Consider the following 14,982-nt stretch of genomic DNA (forward strand, 5'->3'; position numbering starts at 1 on the left):
CAGCACCTTTGGCATGTGGTGGAACAGGAGATTTGCATCATGGATGTGCAGCCGACAAATCTGCAGCAACTCTGTGATGCTTGTAAATGATATTGTGTCAATATGTATCAAAATCTATGAGGAATTTTTCCTGTACCTTGTTGAATCTACAGTATGCCACAAAGAATTACAGCACTTCTGAAGGTAAAAGGAGGTTCAAACTGGTACTAACAAGGTGTACCTAATAAAGTGGCTGGTGAGTGTATTTTAAGTCTTTGAAATAGAACACCAGACCTATTACTTTACTCTAGTTAATTTCCGTATCTACTTTGCACATGTATATATACCCACACACTCAGTGTGCAATAAATACTTTTGTGACCTCTCTTCAAACAAAGCATCCTAAACCATGCTATCAAAATGTACTTTGCTTAGGAAATAAATGGATGGGGAAAGAACACACACACACAATAACCAAAGCAAAAAAATCCGAAATAATCATTAAAACTGTGCCTAAATTATTCTTCTTTATACTTCTTCAGCCACTTCCGCTCTTACATCTCCTTCCACTATTTTCTCTCCCTCGCCTGTCTTTACCAGCTTATTTACTGTATATACATAGCTATGTCACCAAACAGCCTTGCTGCAGTAATGTTAGGTTTTGGACATTTAATATTACAAATATACAATAATAATCTCCATAGAATCATAGGACCATTCAAAGTCCCCTGCCTTCAGAGAATTTTCTCAGTGTGAATCCTTCATTCAGGCCTTCTGTGAACCCAATGCCATCTGTCATTCTATTCTAAACAGAAGTGTGAATCGTCATCAAAAACAAATTAGCACCACTTTGCTACCTGATGTTTTCTGAACACCAGACAAGTCTATTATCTGTGATGAGGTGTCTGAGAGTTGCACCGATTACAACTTGGGGCTGCAGTTTAATATTGCTTGTAATGAGTGGCTACATTTCTATGGCATGGCACTTAATATTAACACAAAATTAAATCTGTACAGTTGTTGCTTTGCGATTTGTTATCATTACCCATTGTATGTGTCAATCTCGTCTAACATCATCCTCCTGAATGGCCCTGTCCTTGCTTAGAACAGTGCATTTCTTCAGCTACCCACCGGCACCACACACGTTGGACAGTGAAGATATTCTGTGTAATTCGCAGTTATTAAAACTACCTGTCTTATGAAGGTATACAATATTAATTTCTTATTCAACCTTCCTTAGTTTAATTTTTTAGATTGATAAGGCAGTGCCATCCACAATAATGTAAACCTTGACCATCTCTACAAATACTGTGTTTAACCTTTAATTATTTAAAAGATGTCTGCAGTCATTATGCATGCCACATTTGAGGGAAATTGTGATGCTGCAATACCACATCAAAGACATTTTTGGTATTGACGCTGACAAATACATGAGCAATTTTCTGTTGGCTTCCATTTTATCACTTAATTAACTTAAAAAGAGGGGTGCTCAAAATGTTCAAAAGCAGGCAGTTCCTCAAAGTGTACCTGTCATTCTGCTCCATTTTTGTTTCCGACCCAATCAATCGCATCATTATCAAATTATAAAGATGCAGAGACTGACTTATTTCTGGTATAAAACAGAGAATGACACACATTTTTTACCCAAGTTAAAAATGAGTTGCACATTTCATGAATGACGACGACCCCTTCAATACCACTATTGTGTTTAGGTGTTCAATCACGAACTGTATTACCTCAGTTATTCTGCTACAGGGTGTCAGCTTCTGGTGGTCTCCTGACCATACAACATCCTTTGGATTTATGGTTCTGGATGGGGTTGCGGTTCATGACAACCTCAGCTGGGTTATAGTTTCTGACACAGTCAAGCCAATGTGATAAGCACACACTACCAAGCTCTATTCAAAGCCATTTTGATCTGGAAGCTTGCCCATTATTGTCATTAATTGCACCAATACATTTCTTCCTGCGTGCTTACTTTAAATAAAAATGCCTGAATACATAACTGAAAAGTCAGTTATATAAGAAGGGCAGGTGTACCTAATACTTTGGATGCTAAGTGTAGTACTGGTTATTTCACCAGTTGGCTTTAAATATATTTGTAAAATTTTCTTGATCATCTGGGTCACATTTTAGTCTTTGGCCATTCAAAAATTCATCTACTTTTATCGCATTTCACCTAACCCGTTCAAGAGGGGCATGCTAAAAATAAGGCACTATACTATATTTGCATATGATGATATATCTGACACACATATTATGAACTGTTGAATCTGTATTAATTTCATAAATACAATTGTTATGCACAAAGAATCACAGTTCCTTTCTCAAACTACTCAACATTCTGTAGTCCAGTCAACTTTGATGTAAATATTAAAACTCCTAATCTTGAGGAAAAACTTAAGCTACAAAGGCGCTGGCTACAATGACTCTTTATTAGTAGAGTTACTATAGTTCTAAACATTTAAAACTAATATTTGGCAATCTATATAGGCTAAAATGTCTACGTCTGTCAAATATTACCTTTGTTGATGCGATACAGGTAATTCTCCTGGCTCATGGCTGCAAGAAGTGGTAAGGCACTAATATAGATGCGAAGTTTTGCATCATTGGTATCTTCCCAATTGTAATCTTGAACAATGTTGAGTAAACCACGAACAAGAAATAACACTCCCTGTTCTGGATGATCCTGTAAAGAATATATAAATTTTCATAAACTTATAAAAATCAGTAGAAGGGTATTATACAGAATATGAAAGTTGGTAGAAAAAATTAACTAAAAAAATCTCCAACTGCAACAGTGTTAAAATGATCAGTAGAAAAAATTAAAAAGTAGAATGTTGCAATGAAATGACAAGGAGCCACAAACCAGGAAGAAATAGGAATAAATTATCACTTTTACAGATAAGAAATGTATATATACACTTATAAACCAGGCTTTGCACCATGCTATTTTGATTTATTATGGATGCATTACTAAATTATGTTCTTCAGTTGGGTGAGAACTATACATTAATTGATGGCACAGTCTTAAGACTATTAAAAATATTTTTAAAAATACACTTAAACATGACATTTTTGCTTTCTCAATAATTGCAACTTCATAATTGAAGATATTAAGACCTTTGCACATGTACTATTTGAACTGTATCTTCCCAAAAACTAACAAAAATAAATACTGCATAACGACAAATATGATAGAGCCAGTAACAGTCTAGTTATAAGAATACATTATCAAACATTATAAATTAGGCCAAATCTGGTCTTAGACATGAGGAAACAATATAATATAAAGGATACTGTACACTATAAAAATCACTAAAAGGATTTGAACAAATTAAAAGCAGATATAACAATCTTATCTTACAAAAGAAAAGCAAAAAGATACAATTTTTTCCTTAAGAGATAAAAATAACTTTTTTTTTTAATAATGCAAAAGTTGTTTTGAAAAAGCAAGCCAAAGTGTTTTGTATATAAACATGAATTGTTTTATTTAAAAGCACTTCCAGCCTAGCTGACTTGCAAAGGCAAAAAAAGTATGTCAGTACTTCAACAAAAAATGTATCAAATTCACATTTATGAACTCAAGTTATATTTTTAACACTTTTAATACATCTTTTTAATTAGAGTGGTATGCTTGGCTCCACTTTTGCACTGCTTTGAAAACTAAACCCACAAGCAATTCCCCATTATAATATTGTAAAAATGTTCAATGTGCAAACCTTTAGGGGCAGCCCTGGTGCAATACACATAGGTAACAGTAATGGTAGCTAGAAAGCTGCCAGAATCTGACTGGTCTGGTTGTTTATGTTTCCATTATGTATGAAAACCTGTGAACCTCAATGCCAGCTGGGAGCTGATGTACGATAAGTGTTTAGGGCAATGCAAGTGTGGGTTGCAATATTTATTTACTAGCATAATTTAGATGAAGTGTCCCTTTGCCATCCTGCTGAAAATGTTAAATTACAGACTGTGGCTGAATACTCTTTTTTTTCCAACTATACAAAAGCTTTAGGGTGCAAATGATCCAAAACTCTGCCAGTGACACTTACTTTATAGACAATGCTCCACCCTAATTATTATGTGTAAAGTACATTATCACTTACAGTAAATAAAGTATAGTGTACTTGATCTCTGATTTATTTTTCAAAATAGTTACATGTATAATCTGATTCACTTTCAAAATGATCATAATGGAAAAGATGAATACTCTTGAGGACTCGTTTGAAAAACTGGAACATAGTACCGAGATTAAAATAAAGAGTGAAGAGAAGGCATTCAGTAGTTCAGCTAAACTTATTTAAAGTGTTTTAATTAAAAGTTTTGGTAATGTTATTATTGACAGCCTAGAAACTGAGGTAGTTTAAATCTTGTACAGGAGGCTGGTACAATCCTAAGTTCTTAATTAACAGAAAGTCCATTTTCTATGTGAAAAAAGTAAACAGACTGCAACATACTGGCAAATATTCCAGGATGTTTTTGGACTATGAAACTGATTTTACAAGCTTACACTCGAAACAAAAAATGCCATCTTAATACTTGTTGTTAGATGCTCATTCCGCATCCACTATGTATTATGAGCAGTGCTACTTAAATTGACTAAAAATACCAGGAGCCCTAGTAGTACTTTGCCATTGGGCAGCTTCAGGTATTGCTGGAGGAAATAAGGTATGGCACGGTCTTTAAAGGTGAGCCAGAAAAAGAAGGCAGGAGCTCAATCATCCGTCTTTTGTGTTTCAAAGCATCACCCCAATATCGGATTACAAATACAGTTACCTAAGGATTACAGTTTTCAGCATTTGTATTCATGTCCTGTGCCTGATGTTTGTGTGGTTTGGCCTGAGTTGGTGGATGTCTTCATCTGTGTTGCACTCCCAACATTTGCAGTCCTTCACCTGCACCCTATCACGGAAAAACAAAACTTCACATATTATAAAGATAGCTGTTCACTTGGGACTTCGTTCATTTATTACCTTTAATTGGCATTTGCTTCTGGAACTAGAATGTTTGAACCTTGTATTGATATGATTATCATTATTTTTTTTGTACTCCGGTGTTTTACCGGGTTGTGTGCTGTGTTTATTAATTAATTATCACCATCAGGGAAATTATATGGGATTTGCATGCATAGTGTTTTTCTTCTTATATATACTTTTATATTTAACTAGAAAAATACCCGCTTTTCGCAGCGGAGAAGTAGTGTGTTAAAGAAGTAATGAAAAAGAAAAGGAAACATTTTGAAAATAACGTAACATGATTGTCAATGTAATTGTTTTGTCACTGTTATGAGTGTTGCTGTCATATATAATTGTGTGTGTGTGTGTGTATATATATATATATATATATATATATATATATATATATATATATATATATATATATATATATATATATATATATATATATATATATATACATACATACAGTAATCCTCGCTATATCGCTTTGACTTTCGGTTTCACTCTATCGGATTTTAAATGTAAGCACATCTAAACATATATCACAGATTTTTGCTGGTTACGCTTTCTGCGGACAATGGGTCTTTTAATTTAGGTTACATGCTTCCTCAGTTTGATTGCCCAGTTGATTTCACACAAGGGGCGCTATTGGCGGATGGCTTAGAAGCTACCCAATCAGAGCATGTATTGCATATTAACTAAAACTCCTCAATGCTATAAGATATGCTTCCCGCGCTGTGCTTGTTTGCTTCTCTCTATCTTTCTCGCTCTCTCTGCCTGATGGAGGGGGTGTGAGCGGAGGGGCTGTTTGCACAGAGGACACGGACGCTCCTCTACAAAATGCCGCTTTATCGCGGTGCTTCTGTATACTTAAAAGCATGTATTGATTTTTTGATTGTTTGCTTCTCTTTGCGAGCGCTCTCTCTGACATTCTCTGCACCTGACGCGCTCCTTTATGACGGTGCTCCTTTGAAGATAAGATATGTTTGCTTTCTTTTAATTGTGAGAAAGAACTGTCATCTCTGTCTTGTCATGGAGCACAGTTTAAACGTTTGACTAAAGGGTGTTATTTCATGTCTAGAGGGCTCTAATAATGTTAACAGGGTGGGAGAGTTTATAAGGGCTTAAAATATATAAAAATAACCACACAAACATATGGTTTCTACTTCGCGGATTTTCACCTATCGCGGGGGTCTGGAACGCAACCCCCGCGATCGAGGAGGGATTACTGTATATATATATATATATATGCAGCACGGTTTTGCAGTGGTAGCGCTGCTGCCTCGCAGTTAGGGGAGCCGGGTTCGCTTCCCGGGCCCTCCCTGCGTGGAGTTTGCATGTTCTCCCCGTGTCTGCGTGGGTTTCCTACGGGCGCACCGGTTTCCTCCCACAGTCCAGACATATCTATATATCTATCTATCTATATAATATGTGTAGCCCAGGTCAAGGCTGGGGGTATTCCTGAGGTCCCCAAAGTAAAAAAAAAAAAACAAAAACAAATCACTGTTCTACGACAGTGTGAATCGGAGTATCTTCCAACAGTTACGTTTCAGAATATACTTTAAATATCTTTTATAATTAAGAATGATGATGAATTCTCAAAATAATTTTCAATGATTTTCAAGCACCTTCATTAAAAAGTTTCATTTCCTAGAATATTCCCTGGACTGGATTTTACCAGGGTGAAATTTCATGACTTTGTAGGTTTTCAAGCAATAATACAAACTTTTCTACCAATACACTAAGCATATAGACATTTCATATGATTAGCACTGAAACAATGTGGCACAGAGTAGCTTGCCATTGTTGATCTTTATAGCAAACAGTTCAAATATCAATTTAATTGACTTTAATTGTACTGTAACTCCCAAAAACCCTGCATGTCCTACACCATTGGACAGCTTTGGATTTGTTGCAGGGTTTGATGATAAGGATGGAGCGCTACTTTAGAAGAGGAACCGTAAGACGCCGGAAAAGAATTGTGATTGTCCAACGTCTTTTTATTGCAATGCTTCACTCTACAGATTACAAATATTATTACCCAATGGATCACAGTTTTTTTTGGATTTATGTTGTTGTCCTATGCCTGCTTATCCTCGATTTCATGTTAGTTTGAATAAATCTTAATCTGGGGAGCACTTCCAAATCGATAAAAATCTTTACATAACAACTGGAACATAGTAGGGCAATACTTCATAACATTCAAGAGGCGGCTCACTTCGGATCAATCTCATTTCATTTTTCGCCATCATCTGAATCTGTCGTACTGGACTGAGTTTGGACTTTGTCGTAAGTGTTAATCATTCATCATGGTGCGTTTAGTGTGTCTTTGTGAATTTTTTTTGTATCACCAGTAAGGTTATTCAGGTGGGTTTATGCATGTACATTGTTTGTTTTATTTTAGCATTGTTGATAATATATATTCATTAATGTTTAAATATTTACCTTCTGGGTTTCATGTCTCTTGTTTGTTTCAGCATGACCAGACTGAGTTAAGGCAGGGTGCATTCCTGGAGTCCTTGAATTAAAATACAGCTGCTACACAATGATAATACACTCAAAAGTGCATAAGGGAAGCTGAGCTTGACCACATTACAGCATGAGTAAGAAGTGTATGCTCATTTTTTATAAATGTGGCAGAACAGCTATTTTACTCTCAGATTTTCTTATAGTAAATTTTTGCCAGTTCCTATTTCAATTTAACACAAGCTGTGTGATGGCAAATTCAATGACCTGGATGGACTTTATTTAAATCATTTAAATTTTATTTAAATCATCATTTAAAAAATGCTTATGGTTTATAAAGCCTTAAATAATCTCGCTCCATCTTATATATCGGAATGCCTGACGCGTTATATTCCAAATCGTAACCTTAGATCTTCAAATGAGTGTCTCCTTAAAATTCCAAAAGCTAAACTTAAAAGAAGTGGTGAGGCGGCCTTCTGCTGTTATGCACCCAAAATCTGGAATAGCCTGCCAATAGGAATTCGCCAGGCAAATACAGTAGAGCACTTTAAAACACTGCTGAAAACACATTACTTTAACATGGCCTTTTTATAACTTCACTTTAACTTAATACTGATACTCTGTATGTTCAATTCTTCATAATAATTATTCACAGTGGCTCCAAAATCCATACTGACCCCTACTCTCTCTTCTGTTTCTTTTTCCGGTTTCTTTGTGGTGGCGGCCTGCGCCACCACCACCTACTCAAAGCATCATGATGCACCAACATTGATGGACTGAAAGCCAGAAGTCTACGTGACCATCATCATCAGGTCCTTCCATGAAAACCCTAAATACAAAGAGGACTGTTTGACTTATGTTAGGTAGATTGCCCAGAGAGGACTGGGCGGTCTCTTGGTCTGGAACCCCAACAGATTTTATTTTTTTCTCCAGCCTTTGGAGTTTTTTTTTGTTTTTTCTGTCCACCCTGGCCATCGGACCTTAATCTTATTCTATGTTAATTAATGTTGACTTATGTTTATCTTTTATTGTGTCTTCTATTTTTCTATTCATTTTGTAAAGCACTTTGAGCTACATTTTTTTTGTATGAATATGTGCTATATAAATAAATGTTGATTGATTGATTGATCATCACATACCATATGAAACCTCTGATATGGCAGCTTGTTAACAATTACATTTGACACGCTCCCTTAAAAAAGCAATACAGCCACAATGATAAAAGTGCAGAAGAACTCACCGGTACTACAAGCAGTGTAGAAAGGAAGTTTTGAAGAAACTCTATTAGGAAACCTTCTGAAGGTCGCAGTTTTCCTTCTACAAGTACTAAACGGGGAACATCTGGTAGCAGGCTGATGGCAGCTTTGAAAAAGGCATCAGCTACAACAGAAAAATTAAAATACCAATTACATGAAAAATTTAGTGTTTTATTATTATTATTGAACATTTGGCTGGCACCTTCATCTAAGATGACATGCAAGGGTGGGATACATAACATCTATTTATGACATTTACTTTGTTACTTTTGTTTAAAATGTAAACACAAGCAGGTGATTTGTTTGAACAAATATAACAAGAACATACTATATACAAAATTCACAAGAGTAGTCATTATTTTCCACGACAAACAAAAAACACACTAGTAACATATCTAACTATACCTAAATGAAACCTGTTTAAACATAAGTGGCAACGCCAAAATTATTCACTGGCATTTTTTAGTATTGGAAACACTGGATAATGCCAGCTACAAATAAAAGATGAGACATTACCATATACAGAGGTCGATGAAATAATTTTGTAACCTGGTAAGTCAGTTTTGAGCTTCTGAGAACATTTAGAAGGGTCATATAATAGGGAATCAATGTATATGACAGAATAAAAACATAACAAGGATTTGTTATGCTTTCCAGCACTTATTGATATTTTCCCAAACCTCGCCTTATGGCACCCCAACCATACCAGGTATTCACTAAACTGTATCAACAGCACACACATTAAAGTGGTAGTAAGTAGCCAAACGAGGTGTTCAACAAATGGGTGTAGGGAATGGGTGTTGTGACCACAAATACTAGGGCGTTGAGGAGAATTTTGGAAAAATCTAACACACATTGACATACACAAAACAGTCAGCAAGCAATAACACATCAAACTTGATTTTCAAGATGTGGTGTTCAAGCTGTCATACAGAATTGGAAGAAACTGGACAAACACAGTTTGTGAAAAGACACACGTGAAAACCCAAAATGTTGCCTGCTCCTGATAAGCAGTACTTAAAGGTAATTTTCTTAAGGGGCAGCAAGAAATCCAGTGAAGTGCTTACAGGGTTTCTGTCAGAAAGTGACAGCTGGCACGAAAGTATACATCGTGACTGTATGTCTTTTAGGAAATGGTCTTTTACAGGTTAAAAGCAGAAGAGACTGTGGCATGAGAGCAGCATAGGCATGGAGTGATAATCAGTGGCAAAAAGTCTTATGGAGCAATAAGATTTTTTTTCCACAAAACATCAGAATGCCAGAAGTAGTACTGAAGTGAATTAATGTCTGTCTGTACCTTTCTGTGAAGTATGGTTGTGGCTTTGTTGTGGTTATTGTCAAAATCAATTAAATGATGACTGATAAGATAAATAAACAGATATGGTTTGGAAAAAAAGACTTTATGGCAAAACTTCATCTTGTGTCCTGATACACTGCAAATACAATTAAGAAGTCTGTAGATGAAACACTAACATTAGAGTAGATTAGTATTAGATTAACCACCTTAAAAAAAGCTAAATCTGCATAGGATCAATCACACATTATCAAAAACAAAAAATAGCCAAAGTTAAAACAAGTGTTATGCCAGTTCTATGAGAAATTTGTAACGCTCTATAAGTGGACTACTTGAAAAATTATTTGCATTCTAAGGGAAGTTTTGCAAAATACAAGACATTCTTCATACTTTGTATACCCCAGATAAGTAAGTTTAGAAATTATTTTCTTGAGTGGCCTAAGATGTTTGCATATCAAAAAGATATAATATTCTTGGCATTTATTTTCTGGGTTGTATCCTCTTATGCCATTGTGCCTTTATTATCTGATTTATACTCTTCCTCTTGCTATATTCAGGTCACATTTGTATAACTTAAATACTGTATATTAGGCATGTCAAACATGCGGCCTGCAACAGAAATCTGTGCGGCCCACATGACAGATCCTAGTTAGCGCTAAACTTGTACAAAATGATTACTATCGCTTGTGACTGAATCATTCTGCATCTTCGATGTTAGTTATTGACTTTTCTTACTTCTGCCTTCTGACAAAAGCACTTTTCCCATGGCATTATGGTACCAGAAACGTCATCTGCTAGTATAGTTGCAGCTGCGAAGTCGCAACTGAAGTGCTCGGCACACTACCAAGCCACGAGAGAACTGCCAGCAGCGGAGACTCACTCAGTGAAGGGCTACAGCAAAAAGGCTGTCCCCTTCACTGAGTGCACTTTTCAGAATGCTAGGCAGGCAGGGCTTTGCAGCGGCACAGAGAGGGGAGAGAGACCGAGGTGATAGAGTATTGCAACAAAGTATTTTTATGTTTCTGACAGTTTCCCCATATGACACGAGTCTACAGAAATCTCTTTACTATGTAGTACATTCAGCAGCTGATACTTTCATTACAACGAAGTGACCTTGAAATGCTTGAATGAATCATCCATAGAGCAGTTAGTTCTGTGGTCACAGCTCAGCTGTGCACATTTGCACAATGATCCCCAAACAGAAACATTGTATAAAAAAAAAAAAAATTCAAGAAAATGTGTGCTTTTTAAACTCTTGGGACCTCCGTCAACGGGACAACACGCTGTGAGCCTGCTGTTCCCCTGCCCCGGTAATGGCAAACAATCTTACACAGATGCTGCAATTGCGCTTCGGGATGCACTTTAGTATGACGTTCCCGTTGGGTAGGGGGGATCCCAAAATAGTTGAGAAACCTCACAATATGAAGAAAAAGAAGAGGATTATTCAGCTTCTGATTGATAACTGTGCTGACCACAACATACTTCCACATTCAGATAATGTTCGTGTTGAATTCCTCCCGCCCAATTGCACAGCAGTGCTTCAGCTATTGGGTTTGGGCATCATTCGCACACTGAAAGTGTATTATCGCAAGGAAATGCTGAGAAGAATTCTCGTCGGCATAACTTGTAAACAGGAGGAGATTAAACTAACGCGAAAGAAGCTACTGAAGCTGCTTCCATTTCCAACATCCTATCTTTGTGATGCACGTTTTCTGCAGTGACAGCAACCAAAACGAGATTACGGAGTAGACTGAACATAAGCAACACACTTCGCATGTCACTGTCTTTCATCCTCCCCAGATGGGATCGTCTGGTTACAGGAAAACAAGCTCAGGGCTCTCACTGATTCTGCATTATGGTAAGCTGTATAATTTCTATTACTATATTATAACTTAATAATAATAGAAATGTAAAACTGCCCTACGAGCCCTCACATAATCACCCCACAAACTCCAACTTCCAACAACCCACCCATCCCTGGAAAAATTTGCTTCTAGTAAAGCGGTCCTTGGTGTCAAAAAGGTTGCGGACCACTGGGCTACGCTACTGGTTGGGCTGCCGAGACTGGCCACTGGGCAGAACTGACCATCACAAGTAGTAATAGCTTGCATATTTTCACATTTTTTTGCTCTAGTTTTATGTAATTTTGTGCTAGTATTTTAACAGTTAATAACAGTTACTGCAGGCTACAGCTGAAGATCTGAAGTGGACGCGAAAGGTGGCGAGTTGTTTATTAATGGATTTTTGTGATTTTGAGTTTGTATAATTAGTGTAGGTCAGGGGGCTTTTTGCTTATCGGTTTATTTTACAATATTAACTTTGAAGTAAACTTAGTAAAGTAAAATTTGATTTTTGGAGGATTTGTTTTCCAACATGTATTACTGAGCAATGAATTCAGTGAGCGTTTTTGCGATTTCAGTTCACACGAACAGCACTTTGTGCTGTTTACGTCACCATACTCTTACAACGTTGAGAATGTGCCTGAGAATATCCAAATGGAATTGATTGAACTGCAGTCAGATTCTATTCTGATAGCAAAATACAATGAAGTTGGTGTGCCAGGCTTGTATGCTTACCTGCCACCCTCGTATATGCAGATCCATAAGTTGGCATCAAGAGTACTGTCTGTGTTTGGAAGCACTTACCTTTGTGAGCAATTGTTTTCGTTAATGAAAGCTACCAAAACCCCACATCGCTTCCATCCCTCATAAAAGTTGCAACTGCACAAGATTTCAAGTCTGATATTGACAAACTGGTTACTAACAAGAGATGCCAAGTGTCGGGACAAAACCTATATAAGCAATGTATATAATATCATAATATAAGGACTTAGCTAAGAGGCTAAGAATCTAATTGTATGCAGTTGTACGGAGATTGTATGGAAATAAATTGCTTTTCTTTAAACTTTAAACGTTACATTTTTTTAAGTTTTCAGTATTGGAAAGAAAGCTACAGTAACTTTGTATAATAGTATAATAGTATTTGTTACAGTGCGGCCCGCTGATGCACATATGGCAGTCGAAGCGGCCCACCAATGGTAGCGAGTTTGACATGCCTGCTGTATATCTTGTTTTTAACTTAATGAAAAATCTGTGTTATATTTTAGCTTAAAAATCATACAAATGTTCTATTATAAATATTTTTACAAATTTAAATGTGCCCATAAGTACTTGGAAATAAAGGCCAAATTGCATAAAAAACGGTAAGTCATATCTAACACCCTCCTGAAAATACAATAAATAACAAAAATTTTTAATCATTGTTTTCTCTTTAAACATGACACCCAAAAATTACTCACCTTGAGACAGACAGTTATTAGTAAGCGCTATCTGACCAGAGTGGAGGTATAGTATAAGTCTGTTAAAGATGCCAGTGAGCGAGGGTATTGTAATGAAACAATATGCGGCACATGCCTGCAAAGAGGAACACAGCAACAGGAAAACAGGATGAAATATTTAGCAAACCAGATAAACCATTAATGTGAATACCATACTACACCAAGTGACTCTGTGCAGGTGAATTTTATTACAGACACCAATGTGCAAATGATTCCATTTATTGAAAATCCTTGCTGTCAAAAATATTCATGTCTATTTACAGCTTACAGCAGGGCTATTCAATTACAAATTCAGCTGGGCCAGATTTTCAAACCAAGAAATTTAGCTGGGCCAGACATTTTTAGAGGCCGGTAAGCAGCAAATAATGGCAAATTTTAAACTAACACAAATTAATGTATTGAATAACTGAATATAACTGAACAGAATTTGAGGTAGTAGTAATACTTTTCCACTTTTGAAATAAAAAATAAAACATTTTTGTCATATCTGACATGGCACATCTCAAAGTGCAAAAAAAAAAAAAAAAGCCAAACTAGAGCACAAATAACATTTGTTTCTCTTTTTAAATTAAAATAAATATTTTAGTCATATAGTATGACCCAGGCACATCACAAAGTGCATTTAACAGAATAAAAAATAACTATCAATACTACCAAAGCCATCAATACACAAACCCACAGCATGCGATAACAGTAACTAACATACATGAATCCAATGTCTATTGCACATTGAGTGATCATAAGCTCATTTTAAATCATCACATGTGTGATTAGGTATGGCTTTGTTACACATCCCACATTATATTAATATAACTGTATGAGGCGTTTCACTACTGCATGGGCTATATGGGGTGGAGTCTTGGGGGAAAGCACTTTGTAAGGGCTCAGGACACCTCCCTAGGGGAAGCTGAGTGACAGGGGCAGGGAGAGAGGGAAGCGAATGGAAAAAGAGCAGGAAGAGGCAGAAAAGCAGAAGGCTACCTTTTCACATACGAAGTACAGGGAAAGCATTGTAATCATCCGAAGATTAAATTTTTAGAGTTTGATTAATCTTGATGTTTAAGACCTCCCTAAGTCCGAAAATACCATTTTTGGAATTATGTCTGAGTGTCTGTAAACAGACAGACAGGTCAACCAAATTTTGCATACAAGTATTAGGTAAAAAACAGACTTCTATCAACTTTTGGGCTATTTCCGTTAACCGGAAGCGATACTTTACCTTTTATTCATACAGCTGCGAGGTCTGATTTATTCAACTTTACTATTATAATAATTGTTTAGTATATTATTATTTTGATTTGATGGTCATGGTTCTTTAATGTACAGTACATAATATTAATATATAATATATTGTCTTGTGGTTTACTACTCAAATATCCATCCCTGTATCTAAGTATATTAGAAAGTCTAGGGGAGACAACTCCCGTTTTTTTGTTTTGGAGGTGTAATAATAATAATTCTTAACATTTACACAGTGATTATCTAACTATTCAAAGTGCCTTTCAAACTCCACAAAGGGAGGACATATAATCTCCTTGCTGCAAGGCAGCAGTGCAACCACGGCGCACAGAGAACCATTTATAGCGCAGTACACCAAATAAAAAAGGCAGCTGGCATTTCGAAGATTTCCCCGGAGAAGCAGCTCGTGTGTGTTTTATTCGACAGGTCATCACAGTATCACAAACTACTAAT

General features: G+C 36.3%; 1 protein-coding gene across 2 annotated transcripts in view; it reads right to left on the reverse strand.

The window, feature by feature from the left end:
* The window catches only part of vps35l (VPS35 endosomal protein sorting factor like), a 101,064-nt gene that overhangs the window by 12,827 nt on the left and 73,255 nt on the right, over positions 1 to 14,982 (reverse strand). Inside the window, exons 26-28 of one of the 2 annotated variants that reach the window (XM_039774661.1) lie at positions 13,252 to 13,366; positions 8,644 to 8,783; positions 2,503 to 2,668 (exon numbers count right to left, since the gene is read on the reverse strand). In XM_039774661.1, coding sequence (XP_039630595.1) covers positions 2,503 to 2,668; positions 8,644 to 8,783; positions 13,252 to 13,366 — 421 coding nt within the window. Of the gene's footprint in view, positions 1 to 2,502; positions 2,669 to 4,781; positions 4,882 to 8,643; positions 8,784 to 13,251; positions 13,367 to 14,982 lie in introns of those variants that run through there. The other variant, XM_039774662.1, reaches the window with a different exon arrangement.

This window comes from Polypterus senegalus, chromosome 13 (assembly GCF_016835505.1).
Source record: "Polypterus senegalus isolate Bchr_013 chromosome 13, ASM1683550v1, whole genome shotgun sequence".
Taxonomy (NCBI): Eukaryota; Metazoa; Chordata; class Cladistia; order Polypteriformes; family Polypteridae; genus Polypterus; species Polypterus senegalus.